The 14,344-nt window shown below is 40.2% G+C and overlaps 2 protein-coding genes across 2 annotated transcripts in view; one reads left to right on the forward strand and one right to left on the reverse strand.

The window, feature by feature from the left end:
• Nucleotides 1-3,662, forward strand: part of UNC50 (unc-50 homolog (C. elegans)) — a 4,104-nt gene extending 442 nt beyond the window's left edge. Inside the window, exons 2-5 of the mRNA XM_008939549.1 lie at nt 1,294-1,414; nt 2,514-2,653; nt 2,730-2,831; nt 3,363-3,662. Coding sequence (XP_008937797.1) covers nt 1,294-1,414; nt 2,514-2,653; nt 2,730-2,831; nt 3,363-3,499 — 500 coding nt within the window. The 3' untranslated portion in view covers nt 3,500-3,662. The remainder of the gene's footprint in view (nt 1-1,293; nt 1,415-2,513; nt 2,654-2,729; nt 2,832-3,362) is intronic.
• Nucleotides 3,663-8,290: 4,628 nt separating this feature from the next.
• Nucleotides 8,291-14,344, reverse strand: part of MGAT4A (mannosyl (alpha-1,3-)-glycoprotein beta-1,4-N-acetylglucosaminyltransferase, isozyme A) — a 74,392-nt gene continuing 68,338 nt past the window's right edge. The window contains exons 12-15 of the mRNA XM_008939550.1: nt 12,792-12,870; nt 10,498-10,564; nt 9,395-9,507; nt 8,291-9,223 (exon numbers count right to left, since the gene is read on the reverse strand). Coding sequence (XP_008937798.1) covers nt 9,197-9,223; nt 9,395-9,507; nt 10,498-10,564; nt 12,792-12,870 — 286 coding nt within the window. The 3' untranslated portion in view covers nt 8,291-9,196. The remainder of the gene's footprint in view (nt 9,224-9,394; nt 9,508-10,497; nt 10,565-12,791; nt 12,871-14,344) is intronic.

Consider the following 14,344-nt stretch of genomic DNA (forward strand, 5'->3'; position numbering starts at 1 on the left):
TGGAGCAGACGGTGTGAGGGGGAGGCAAGGGAGGTTTAGGGGTGAACATTCATGGCCCTTCTTGTTACACACGCATGTAAAAGGACCAGACCATATGGGGTATCTTTAATCAAAGCAGAATAGAAAAAAAATGGCCTAACCTTTTGGAGGTACAGGTGGGAATTAGAAAACAGAGGAGGTGTAACTAATACTATATAGGGCTGAATTAATCTCTATTGCAACTCACTTTCTGTGGTGTTTGGACTATGTAGTTCCCTGTAACTTTACAGACAGTAATAAAAGCCCATGACATGCAGTAATGCTGCAGTTGAAAAATACTGAACATCTGGTTTATGTGAATGTTACACATAAAATACTGCTTTTACTATAAAGAGCCTACTCAAATCCCATATATCACAGAATTAAGCTATAAACAAGATGTCTCGTGTGATTTTTAGACTGACTTGCACATGCAGTAAGTGTTACCCTCATTATCTCCTGTTATGTAGCACATTATCATTAGTCATGTCAAACTTGCTACATAATTTTATTTCAGGGTTGTCACCCCATGCACCATTTGGGTTAACAAGGAGCTTTTATAAAATAAAGAATATTCTGTTGTAGCATTGTGTGAATTTAAAAAAAAAAAAAAAGTTGTAGTTGTGGAGGAGCAATAGCTTTTAGCCTGCAGAAAAGGAGGCTGCGGGGAAACTTCTCACTCCCTACAACTCCCTGAAAAGAGGCTGGAGCCTGGTGGGGGTCGGTCTCTTCTCCCAAGGAACGAGCGGTAGGACAAGAGGAAACAGCCTCAAGTTACACCAGGGGAGGCTTAAGTTGGACATTAGGAAGAATTTCTTCACAGAAGGGTTGTCAAGCACTGGAAGAAGCTGCCCAGGGAAGTGGTGGAGTCACCGTCCCTGGAGGTGTTTGGAGGATGCACAGATATGGTGTAAGGGACTTGTTTTGGTGGACTTGGCAGTGCTGGGTTAGTGGTTGGACTCAATGATCTTAAAGGTCTCTTAACCAAAGCAATTCTGTGATAGAATTTGTTGTTGTGTCATTAAGCCCCAGGACAGCTGAGTGCTCTCCATTCTGTGAAGGTGTCTGTATTATTAATAAATTCCTCTATGCTTAGTATTTGTTGGGACAAATGAGCTGTTGGACTGAAAAATCTCAGGGAGAAAAATAGTAACGAAAGTGGAGATTTTGAAACAGTATAAAACAAAAAGAAAAGAAAAACCAAACCAATTTAAGATGTCATGCTTTCTTTCCCATAGCTAACAAGAATAATCTTTTCCCTTGTCCTCCTTTCAGCATCCACTGTAGGATTTGGTTTTGTGCTGGACATGGGTTTTTTTGAAACAATAAAGCTGCTACTTTGGGTTGTGTTCATAGACTGCGTGGGCGTTGGCCTCCTGATTGCAACTCTGATGTGGTAAGTGGTGTCTGGAACTGAGCTGGGTGTTGCTGTTGGGGCACAGGTAGTCCTCTGCTCTTTGCAAGATATTTGGTTTTCTGTTTGGGGCAAAATTATAAATATTGGTTTTGTGCTGTTGTGGTAATTATTTCAAAACGTTGCTTTACAAAAGAACTCATCTTGTTCTTTGCCAGTTGCTGCAGAAGATAACTGTTCAGAAAGTGTATTATGAAGAAAATTTGAGCTGCTTTTGTTCTTGAGCTGGTTGGGCCTCAGCAATAATGCCAAATAGAAAATTCAGTGATGAAAAAAATTCTTTTCTTATTTTGTCTGAACGGCTTAAGTCAACAAAGCCTGAGGATTCTGTTGGTGGCAGCCGCTGCCAGGTGTCCCCTGTACTGTCCAGACTTACAGAGGGGGGCAGCAGCGGGTCCGTTTGTAGCCCGGGCCTCGGCAGGCTGCAGGAGTGTCCTGCACCAGCAGAGGGGCCCTGAGCCAACAGACGTCCCTGCTCCTGGGCTGTGGCACGGAGAGTGCACCAAAGGAAGAATCTTCATTTTACTAAGAACTTAAGGATGTAAGGGCACTTAAAAGACTTTTTGATAACAGAGGTGACACTTTAAAACTGGTGCCAGTCGAAAAAGGAGTAGATTCCTCAAACAGTGACCTCAGGAGCTCCCGCTTGTCATTGCAGAGTTCAGGATGGGGCACAGACCAGAACTGTAGCTGACAGGCAAAAGGTCCATCTGACCTACTCTCCTGTCTGGGACACCAAAGCCCATAAATTGCTTGGGGAAGAGCATAGAGTAATGCTTCTCCCCGTCGGAGCTGCACTGATAAATTGTAGTGCTGATCTATTTTTTAAAATGTTACGTTTCTGTATTGCCAGCAGTGTATGTCAGCTGCCCCTTGAATGCAAGAGCTGGCAGTATTGTTTTAATAACCAGGACGTTTTAACAACAGTCTGGTGTGTGCAATTCTTGCATATTTTCTCCCAGATAGGATAAACTTTGTAAGGGTTGAGTTAGGCTGACATACAGTTTACTATCTCAAGCCAACGTTTTGTCAGCCAGCTGTATGACTCACATTCACAACCTTCTCCTGCCTTCTCACATAGGTTCATTTCCAACAAGTACTTGGTGAAGCAGCAGAACAGGGACTATGATGTGGAGTGGGGATATGCCTTTGATGTCCACCTGAACGCTTTCTATCCTCTTCTCGTCATTCTGCATTTTATCCAACTGTTCTTCATCAACTGTAAGTGGAGTATTCTGTGCTCTCTGCTTCGAGATCCTGCCCAGTCAGACCAGCTGAGAGCAGCTGTCTCTTTCAGATGTCATCATCTCGGATTCGGTGGTGGGGTACTTTGTTGGGAACACGTTGTGGCTGATAGCCATCGGCTACTACATCTACGTGACATTCCTGGGGTACAGCGGTGAGTAACGGCAACTTCCCTGCTACGGGCTTGACTCTTGTTTTAAACAAGAGTGTAATCTTACCCCCTGATTTGATCCCAGGCCATAATTTGTAAAGTGGAGGCTCAGCTGGGCACTGAAGTAATTCTTTCAGTGTGGTAAAAGCTTGATAGAGAAGTACTGATCCTCATTTCCAGCTGGCTGGACATCCTACCTGAAGAACTTACTTATATTCCTTTCTTGTATTAGACCTGTAGCACCACAACTTGTTTCTCTGCTTCCTCTAAATCCACTTCAAAATATTGGCATTGAATAAAAATTCTGTGGCGAGTGTAAGACTACGGCTTCAGGTAGAGCAGTTTCCTGTGCCAGGGAAGGACTCAGGTCTGTGACAAAGGCAGGACTAGCAGGCAGAGATGACAAGCCTGCCCTCCTCAGAGGCTGGCCAGAGCAGCACCATTTTTGCTGACTTCCCCCAGACCATTCTGCAGGAGGTACCATTTTTGAAAGAGCACTACTTTATACTTGCTTCCTTGCTGCTTCTGTTTCAGCGTTGCCCTTCCTGAAGAACACAGCCATCCTTCTGTACCCATTTGCCATTCTCATCCTGCTCTACTTGATCTCATTAGCGTGTGGATGGAACTTCACCAAGATGCTTTGTTCCTTTTATAAATACAGAGTGAAATAAAACCAGGGCTTCATGTACGTAACGTTTGTTTTCTTTTTATCTTGGCTGTCTAACAGTAAAGAAAAAGTTAAGAACATTTTGTAAATGGTTGTAAATTTCTCTTTATTGTAGATAACTGTGTAAAAAAAAGTTTGAAGTGTCCTTTTTTTATTAAAATATTTACAACAGTAAACATGTTAACAATTTTGTTCAAATACTTTTGCAGTACATTCCTAAAAACAAGTTACTTGTACATCTCTGTAGCTTAAATTTTAACTGCAACAAGTCTATTTAGCATAACTCTTACTGCAGATATTTTGCACATACTGGCATAAGCTCTATATTATCAGGGGTTGAAGTGACACCAAAAAGCAGGGTTATTTGAGAATAATACTGAGTACCTCGCCTGGGACCGTGTGTAAGTACAGCTCCTAATAGCGTTGCGATGGTAAAGCAACGGCTGTCTAGCGACAGAACTGTCCCCTCCCTTCATGAAAGAACAGGAGAGCAGATTTATCTCAACGACTGCTTCAAATATATGTGGGCAACTCTGGCACAGAGAAAAATCGACGATGAAAGGCACAATAAACATGACCCATATCAGGTTTCCAAATATAGCAGCAAGTTTTTAAACCCAATCTCTAGAAGCCCAGTGGGTGTTATCCCATCCCCCCGTCATGAGTGGCAGGTCAATGAACATGGAAGTACAAGGAAAGTACAAGTTGGGCTACAAGGGTGGGCTCGTGGCAATGCCTGCAAGGCAGGAGTACAAACTGACTGTCCCAAACAACATCCACCCTCTGGAGAATGAAGGTGACACCTTTCCAAAGCAGTGTTAGGTATGAAACATGAGCACTAGGATTCAGTTTCCAAAACAACCAAGAGTTAACTGGTTACAATAAGACAGCATTTCAATACTAGAATTTGATCTCTAAGGAAAAAACTATATTTATCTTAAGATACCAAATATGCTGGCAGTGCATCTTACAGTACTGTGTGTTTCAGCCACTGTTAAGGCTTGAAGAGAATCATGTTCCCCTCTCAGCAGATGCTGAGTGACGTTCCCCTTTTAAGAAGGGAAGCACAGAACCGCTCATCCACCGAAGCTGAAGGATCCCAGCCAGGACCAGCTCCCACCCTGGCTGACAGCACGAGCTCCCGTCCCGCAGGCAGCTGCAGCCCAACCCCACACATTCCCCTAACAGGAACCGAGCACCAGTGCTCACCCACTGCAGTTCAACAGGAAAAATACTTCATACTGAGTGCCCCGTGGTGCGATGCCATAGAAATCCATTAAGGATTCGGGGCCTCTGTACCTTCCCTTTAGAGACAGCAAAGCTTCTCCCCTTGAAAGAAGGCTTCATCGTCCTCGGAATTAAGCTACTCTGAGCTGTAGCAGCTCACTGTTTACAGCAGAAATCAGCAAAACCCAGTGTCACTCTACTGAACTCTCAAGGACTAATTCATCAGGTCTGTGCAGGGTGTTTTTTACATTGGCACTCAACACCAGCCTGAAAACACCAGTTCTTTAATAGCCTTTCAGTGTTATGCTGGTGATTGTAAGGATGATTTAAAACCATGAGGGTTTTTTTCCCTTTCTACTACAGTTCCTTGCTTTACGCTTTTTCAGAATATGCCCTTCCTAGAAAGAACAAATACAGAGCCTAGTGTTAATTTATTTCAGGACAGAAAGGTTTAAAGATAATTTTTTTTCCCACCACAAGACTAAAAGAATGTTTTCCAAGTTGGAAGCAAACTACAAATCAGTACAATACTTCATCTTGAGCAAATATTTCCAACAAAACCCAGAAATTACTGAAATTATAATATACCTGGGAAAAATAAATAAAGGAAAAAGGTTACATGGTTCTTTACTTTTGCCAAAGAAATTGCATTCCAGCCCACTCGAGGAATCATGTAACACATGTGCAATATATAAATTGCTTTGCTCTGAACTGACTCAAGATATTTAAAAGCTGCTTTTGAAACAGCTGGACAAGCAGGGATATGGCAGAAGAGTCCACTCTTTTACTGGTCCGCAAATCCTGCATTTTATCTGAGTTTTTCTAAGCCATCTTTTAGTTAAGAAAAAACAAATTTATTTATAAAGAATATTTTCTATCTACACAAATGCATAGCTGAGATGCCTGCAAAAAGTGACAAGCCTTATAGAGTGTTTTAGAAACACTCTTTAATTAAAGAAAAAGTGCTAATTTGGGATCCCATCCTGTTCACACTGTTCACAGAGGTTTTCAGTAGGGGTACCTGCAGTACGAGCAAAGCAGGGTTACGCCGACAGTCCTGTGCTCCCTTGGCCCAGAGCCATCCCCATCTGCTCAGAAAAGCCACTGCTCCCATCAGCTGGTCTGTTTGGCATCCAGCAGAAGTTGAGTAATTTACCCAGATAATGAAGGTGTCTGGTAATGCCTTTGGTTTCACAAAAGTTCTGTTTTCTGAAGCTCTAGCGGCATCAGAAGGAGCTAACAGGATCACAGGACAATACAGTTTATTTTGAGACGCTCCCCATGATTTCATTACTATAAGATTCAGTGGCCTAGAGGGGATTTTTAAGGCCTCAACAAAAAATAACTTGAAATAAAATAGCATAGGAAAAAACCTCCCTGAAGCCAGGTGTGAGGTTTAAGGTGCCGAGGAACTCGTGGTAGCACTGTAACTCAGGCCTGAGAGCAGCCCCTCTGGAGCACACCCCCTCACCAGCAGGGCCCCAGCTCACTGGTGGCTGTTGAGCCCATCGCCCAAAGCCGCCTTCTGTCAGCTACCATGGTAGGGAGGGACCTGCTCCACTTCAGCCTGACCTGGGGATCAGAACTTGAAAGGCAGAAAGCCCAAAATAGCCGCCTGCAGAAATAACTGAATAGAAAACATTTTCTCTGCTTTTTCTATTTCTCAACAAGATTTCCAAGCAAATTTGCAGAACTATCCGATAACACCAGGTCTGAATTACCTGAACCTAGAAAATGTAGTTTGTATTAATGTGGCACATTTATTTAGGGACCATATAAGCTCAGGAACATTTAAAGTGTTAAAGCAGCCCAGAGAATTTCCAACTCCTGCTAGTACAATGTAACAAAAATGCAACAATCTTTAGGAAAAAAAAAAAAAAAAAAATGTATTTTACCAAGCACTTGTTGATTTGTCGTCTTTGATAAAATTCATCTCAACGTTTTTGAAAAATAAATATACTGTTAACCAGAGTCCTGCAATCAATGTGGTAAGGGTTCTATCTGTTTAAGTAGATTAGCAATGATTCATCTTAACTACTGTGAAAGAGCAGGAACAGTGATGCTTTGAGAATAAGCACACAGCTTTCTTAAGTAAGTGGCACCAGTAAACTTTTGAACTCATGGAAGAAGATGAAAAGTCACTGTCAGCAAAACTACTTACATTAAGAAACTGCAATATCTAACATATTTCTGCAATCTAAATCGCAATAAATAGCTATAGTTTAAATTACTTGCATCATTCATTCACAGGCACAGCTGAGAAGAAAACCTAAATATTTTCTTAGACCTTTGCTAGCTAACGTGTGCTGAAAAGCCATTGCACGGTCGTGGCATTGGGCATCTAATGACCCACCACGACAGGTCAGACTCCACAGCACTCTGGGCCTGTTCACCCACATCCCTAAATCCAAGAACAAACTCCATTCGTGAGGCTGGTGCTCAGCTCATGCCCACAGTCTCTATGAGCAAGACAAGCTTGCCAAGTAACATTTTATTTACATGATCTGATGTGATCAGAAACAAGTAAACAAGGCCTGCCTGGTAGCTTTCAACTTTTTTTTCAACACACACCAGTCTCTAAACTGAAGGCCTTATCTCTGTGTACAAATCTTGTCTTCCCTGTGAACACAGACAACATAGCTAAAACAAAACTACTATGGTCTGGAGAAGTAGTTAAGCTCTGAAACTTGGATATTGCTGAACTGTCAAAGCTACAACCCAATTTCCCAAAAAGGCAGAAAAAGGGAAAGGCTGACTCTGTGTCCCAGTGGTGATGGCTTGCTGGAGGCTCAGGCTCCTTATGTCATGAAAAATGTGTCCAGATCTATCTGTTAAACATTCATGCTGGAGATATTAATTCAGGATCCCTAGCATAGATCAGGGACCCCACAATGGAAGGTTTTTTCCCTCACAGGAAAAACTGGGCCAGCTTTCCAGGAGCTGGTTCACTGCACAGCCAAGAATCCCCAAGCCAGGGTAGGTGCCTCCCTCCAGTGTCAGTCAGGTACTTTGTTCCTATTAAAGAGAGGGTTTCTGCCTCTCCACCATTTCTGACTAGGTAACAAATCTTCCTGTGCCTGTGTCCTTACACATAAGCACCTAAGCAGAAGGACTCTCCAGAGCAGCAGCAGCATTAGTGCTGCAGCAGTTCCACTCTGGATTTAATCCAAACCATTTGCTGTTCCTGACCCAGTGTCTGACTGATTTAAGATCACTGTTTTTTCCCCGTGAAACAAAAAGGCAGGGCACTAACTGGAGGCCAAGTTCAGTTCCTGTTAAAGTTAGTGCAAGTTGCTACACTGATCAATACCGGAGGCAAACTGAAACCTTGGTCTTGAACAATGGAAGAAAATAAAAATAATCCATAACTGCTCACTATAATGTATCAAAAACAAACACTGCAGTAACAGAACTTCTTAAAAGGAGACCTCTGTAGATCAAACACATCTAGTTGCTATTAATTATTTTGATAAAAGGTAACCTGTTACTCCAAAGCAAAGCTGGAGAATGACTTTTTTTTTCAGTACAGAAAATGAATTTGTCCAGGCTAGGAAATGTCTACAAATACTTTTAGAAAGAACTGTTTGGAATTGAAAAACTTTTTTTCTAAAATGCAATGGATTCAATCTAAAATCACTGCAGATTTAGTATGTCATATGAAATAAGACATTTCAGCATGCTTTTTATGTGGCTACAAACTGTACATAGTGGAATTTCATAGCCCCAAAGAATAATGCTCTTCAGAACTCTGTTAATGCCTTTGAACGTCATTCAGATTCTGTATACAAAACTACATCATTTAGAAACTTAATGTAGTTTTTTAAACGTGGCAGTACATTTGAAATATGGTATTAATTTATGCTCGCATCTCCAAAGAAAAATGTAGAAAGATAACTTAAACTAGAGAATTCATAAAAAAAACTATATCAATTTAAAATTTTACTGCATAAAAATATGTACTTTTCAAATTATTTTAATAAATTAAATATCCCTAACATATATATCCCTGACAGTCTATAAAAGAGGGTTCTTGTCATAGAAAATAAATGGAACTCCGAAAGCACCCCCTTCATAAAACATATTTCACAATAATTATATTTTTTCTTCTTCTTCAAGGAATGTAACAATATGTACAACTTCTCTATATTACTATACTATCAAAATAGTACAGGTTAAGCGTAGCAGGGTTCTGGAACCAGAAGATGGTAAAGTCACATTGAAGTGGAGGACAACTTAGGCCTCAGACGAAGGTTATCAGTGTCGAGCATCGGCTTCTGGATGGATCAGAGAAGAAGGGGTAAATACAATCTTCTCATCTACAGTAGATTTCACAAGAGGTAGAGTTCAGTGAAAATGAAAGAAATTTGGAATAAGGTGCATGCTCAGTATTTTCAATTTGTGACTTGCTAAGGACATCAGATTTTATAGGAAACGTCTTCAAGGATTCTTTTTCCTCTAAAGCAGAATTCCATGATCAGTTTGTAAGCTTTTTAATATGAATCTGAAACAGAGAATCAGAAAAAAAGATGTCATGTTTGGGCTGTTACATTCCTCAGCAATAAGAGGTGACTGTTTTCAGCGTTAGCCAAAATTCTGAGCTTTAACACACTGACAGAATGAAGAAATCTCATGTTTGCTCATTTTATTTTTAAAAGGTTATACCACCTCTCACCTCATTCAGAATTGCCCAAACTGCTGAATTTTGTATCACTGAAAGCCGGAATGATGAAATAGGGTTCAGGCTGGGGTCGACTGTTCCTTCAGCTACACCGTTTTCAAATCTCCCTGTGAAAGAAGCAGAAGTATATACTCCATTAACTCCCCTTCAACAAAGTACAAACTCTGTGTCCAGAAAAACATATCTGTAGTATCACAGCCCACAGGTGGGTTCACAGGTATCATTCCCAAAACAAGACAGACAGTGATTTTTGATATCAGATTCACCCTTGCAGCAGCAAACAAGATGGAGCATAACCTCAGAGCACACGATTGCTTGCGAGAATGAAAACGTTGGAACTGTCTAATGGTATGAGCACCTCAAAGTCTGGGGAAATTTTGATACAGATTTTCATTTAATATCATGGAACTACCAAACATTTTCAAGAAGGAGTAAGGACAAGGGACATCATTTATGCTTAATGTACTCCTTTTTAACTTCAATTATATTAGGATGAATAAGAATCCAATTTAAAAGCCTGGTTAGACTTTACACTTAAAACATACACACAGCAACTGCAACCAACTGCAGTGCAAGACAAAAAAACACACCCTTGCTTTCATTGTAACAGGGAAGCCCAAACTAAGTCCAGCAACTAAATACAATCCCTGAGTAAAATGTCTCTTCCTTGACAACAGGTATCCTGGCACCTTCCCCAACAGCTCCTTAGCTATGGGAATGCCCATCTTATCCCATGATGGGACAGCCGATTGTCTATAGGGTGGGTTCCAATCCAGACCAAGCACAACAGCTCACACAGAAGCACTTGTGCCATCACAGGACAGAAAAGGTGATCTTCTACAACCTGGAAATGCTTCTACAATAATCCAGGTGATCAATCCTGGCAGAGAAGTTGGACGTAGCTGCACTAGAACCAAGAGCCGCACTAGATCGTTGTTTAGTACACCAGTCTCAGAAAAGAAACAATATTAAGTAAAGTCTACAAAGTCACATACTCAAAAACAAATGATTAAAACTCAGGTTTAGGTTTGGTTTTAATGAAAATGTCTTCACTGTTGCAATAGTGACAATACACATTTCTTTCCACTGGGACATACCTATCCTGAAGTAACCATCCTCTAAGCGTTTGTCTTTGGTTTCTTTGCTTAATACCAGTTCTTCATTCTAGAACAAAGCATAAAAGAGATTATTTTGACATATGACTTTGCCAGGGAAAGACACATATATGTGCACTCTTGTTACATATTCAGCATCCGTCTTTCCTAAATAATTATGAACCAGCCTAGCATAGTGATTTATAGCCTTCAACAAGCCAACACAAAAAAAAAGACAGCAGCAGTGTTCCGGAACCGAAGGGGATTTGGCTTCAAAGCAGAAAGAAGAGGTGCTTTAAGTGCCCCACAGAACCTGCACGTTAACTACCACGTGAACAGAACACATCACAGATACTGGCACGCTGGGCAGAAGAAAAGCAAAGGCAGGATATCTTGCCTTCTTTTCCAATGGTCAAACAAGACATTTCTCTCAGGATAAATCAAATTTACAGCTTACTTTTTGATGTAAGAATTTGGGCAAGATGAAAAGCCATCAGACCAGTGAGAGAATTATCACTTCTTCACTAAAAAGGGATGGGCATCAATACATTTCTTTAATAAGCATTGGAAAATAAGATGGTAGACCAGAGCTTCAAAAACAGCTGGAAAATTACACTCAGAATTACATATTCCAATACTAAAAGCCCCACTGTAAGAATCTCCTAGGAATCAATTAAAAATGTTTGACATACCAGGAGATTAAAACCCACCAGCTTTTTTTTTTTTTTTAAATTCCTACTTTTAAGGTAAGCTGATGAAAAAGTGGTGGGGATTTTGGGGTTTGGGGGTTCTTTTGTTCTGGTTTGGGGCTTTTTTGGTTGGTTGGTTATTTTAAGTGTGTTACCTGAGTCCCAGACAAATCCAGTCTGGGGGCACTCTGGTTTCTAAGGGTTGGGTTTTCTGGTTTTCTGATTTCTGCTTAGGGAGGATCATGGCTGAAGTCCCTGAATCAGCTTCCAGCTCTGTTGAAGTCCATAGTGGAGATATCATTCCCTTAGGACAATACCTATCGTTCTGCAGCTGCTGTCCTCAAACCGGTGACGCTTTCTGCTGACACCAATGGCTTAGGAACAGTCCAGATACAGAATTTCTCTTTTACCTTTCCATAAATTATGTCAACAACAATAGAAGCTCGGTAGCATTACTTCCTTAAGGGATGCACCAATTTGAGGGACACTTCACAGCCAAGTGTAGCCAAAAAAAGAGATATGCTTGATGCACTTTTTTTTCTACACGATCTTGTGCATTCTTGTGGTACCTTGGGCCTAGGTTAAGTGAGGGCTGCTGCTGGTTTTGTGGTTGAATATATTGCCAAAGGTCTTGAGAAACAAACCCCATAAATCTTATAATATGATACAATATCCCACATGCAGTGTTCTATAACTAGAATCAAACTGACAAACTTCTTTTTAGGGGTGGGGGTGGTCAGAATTTCCTATTTTCACTTGCTCCCAGGAAGGCAGATTGCAAGATGGAAAAATGAACTCCTCCATGATAATTTTTTTTAACAAAAAAAAAAAAAAGAAAAAAGAAAAAGAGATTCAGCATATGGTAATGTAGGCACAGATTTCAAGATACCTATACCAGATGTATGGGAGAAGATAGAAATACTTTGCTATTTTAATACCACATTAAGTAAACTTGTCTGAAGTAAATCTTAATCCTCTCACAGAGTTTTGTGATATATAAATGGTTAGCTATAATATCTAGTTGAAGAAGAAGAACTCATACCATCTGGCTTCAAGCAAGAATATACTTTAGATAGTGTAGTGCCTTCCTGAGAGAAAACTCAAACTGACTTACAAGGAGAAAAAAAAAAATAAAAATCAGTAATCAGGAGAAAGGAACATGTTCAAGTTTAAGAGTCTGGATATTTCAATATCTAGTAGGGTTTGGATGTGTGTCAATTCCTGAACCAAGAATTCTTTACTAAATTTAAAAAGCAGATTGACTTAGCTTTCCCATTTTCCAAAAATACACAGGAGAGGGAAGATTGTTTATTTTTGTTTTAAATGGTAGCAGTGAATAGGAAGAAAACAAGCTTTTTCACCTCCAAATTACCAACAGCACTTGTAGCAGACTGCACTCTGAATGAACATCTGAACAGTTAGAATAGTTTTCTATTAATAGATCCAATTAAAAAAAACGAACAAGTATGAGAGCATCAGAGCAGCAAGATCCTACACTTAAAATAAAGAAGCATTCATGTCTCCCTCACAGTGTTAAAAAAGTCAGTAAAATGAGGAGGTTTTGCTTTCATCCTATAACAGAGAAGACGCAAATCAATGAATTCATACCTGAAAAGGCAAAACTTCCACAGTTGTGTTTAGAAGTATGTCTCCTGGATGCTCTGGATTGCCACTGTGAAACAAGTACCTACAAATGAAATGGCAAAAATAAAACCATCTACATACATCAGTCAGAATTAGCTAAGTTAATCTCTTACATGTTCATAGCCTCATTACAGGTGTTATACTGATAAACACAAGTTTTATACTGGACCTACATCAGCTGGCAACAGGAAATTAAAGATGGTTTTACATGCAAAACTTGAGCCCCTTCTATTATGGTAGCATTTTTTGAAGAGCAATTGGGAAATATTTTTACATAGAAGGGTAGTTTGCATAGTCTGATCTTGACAGATTGCATTGCACAAGGCGACCCACAGTGGCCTGGCAAGCACTGGTACCACCTCCAGAAGCAGGAGCTCTGCCTTCCCTCAGCCTCTCCCCTCCTTGTGTCCACAGGATGAACTCTGCAGACCCATTCTGAACCAGTTCTGGGAACCCATCCAAGGCAACATCTCACCAGGCCACTTTTTCCAAAGACCAGCTCTCCACTCCTATTCATTGCAAAGTCTCATTAACAACTGTGCCAGGAATTCCCAACCCTTACGTGTTACCTGAATTCAAACTTGTATTCCAAAGACAACTTGAGGGTTTTTTTAAGCAAAAGCATATGGTTTTCCCACAGAGAAAAGAACCTTTTTAGTTTTAATACCTGCACAAAGTCCCTGTTATCCCCATTCGGTTGTACATTTAATAAGTTTTGGTTTTGGTTTTTCTTAAATGGCACAAAGCATGCTTAAAACTGTATCAAAGCTACTCCGTAAGTACCAAGCACTGAAGTGCAAGTGTTTGAATTCCAGCCTCCCACTCTCAAACAGTTTTTCCAGGACTGCATTGGTAGATAATGTTATGAAAGACAAACTTTAATTCCCCTTTCTTTATATATAACACAAACTTCATGTTCTTTTGGATAGCTATTATGTAAAGGAGTAACAATAGTTTTTACCACTAGGTGGTATCAATGCCTGACAAATTGTTCATTACTTACCTTTTTTTTTTTCAAGTGGACCACAGCGTTTACTCACATTACTGTCAAAAATTACCTAGATATCACACCCACTCAAATGCCACTTACCAAGTGTATTTTGTATTTAATACATTTAAATGAACATGTAAAAGTCTATCAACACATTTCAAACCTTTCTTCAATTGGAACTTACAGAAATTAACAGCAAGCACCATCTTCAGCATTAAATACATCACCAGCCGGGGACAAAATTAGTTCAAAATTTATCACTTGATTAAAATTACAAACAGGAGCTTAATTTACAATTTATTAAGACACAACTGGAGATGTAAATTCCAGTTTGTCTTTATTCAATATGTCTGGGGCCAGTTAAGTACTTACCATTAATTCATACTCTGTAGCTACAAGACAAGAAGTAGAAGAAAACAGCTCTCTGACCCTGACTTAGAAATATCTGTGATCCCAAAATGATAGGAGTCATTTAAACCCCCCCCCCCCCACATAGAAATTTCTTTTTTCACACTCACGAAAAGGA

This window comes from Merops nubicus, unplaced genomic scaffold, assembly GCF_000691845.1.
Source record: "Merops nubicus isolate BGI_N331 unplaced genomic scaffold, ASM69184v1 scaffold6734, whole genome shotgun sequence".
Classification (NCBI taxonomy): domain Eukaryota; kingdom Metazoa; phylum Chordata; class Aves; order Coraciiformes; family Meropidae; genus Merops; species Merops nubicus.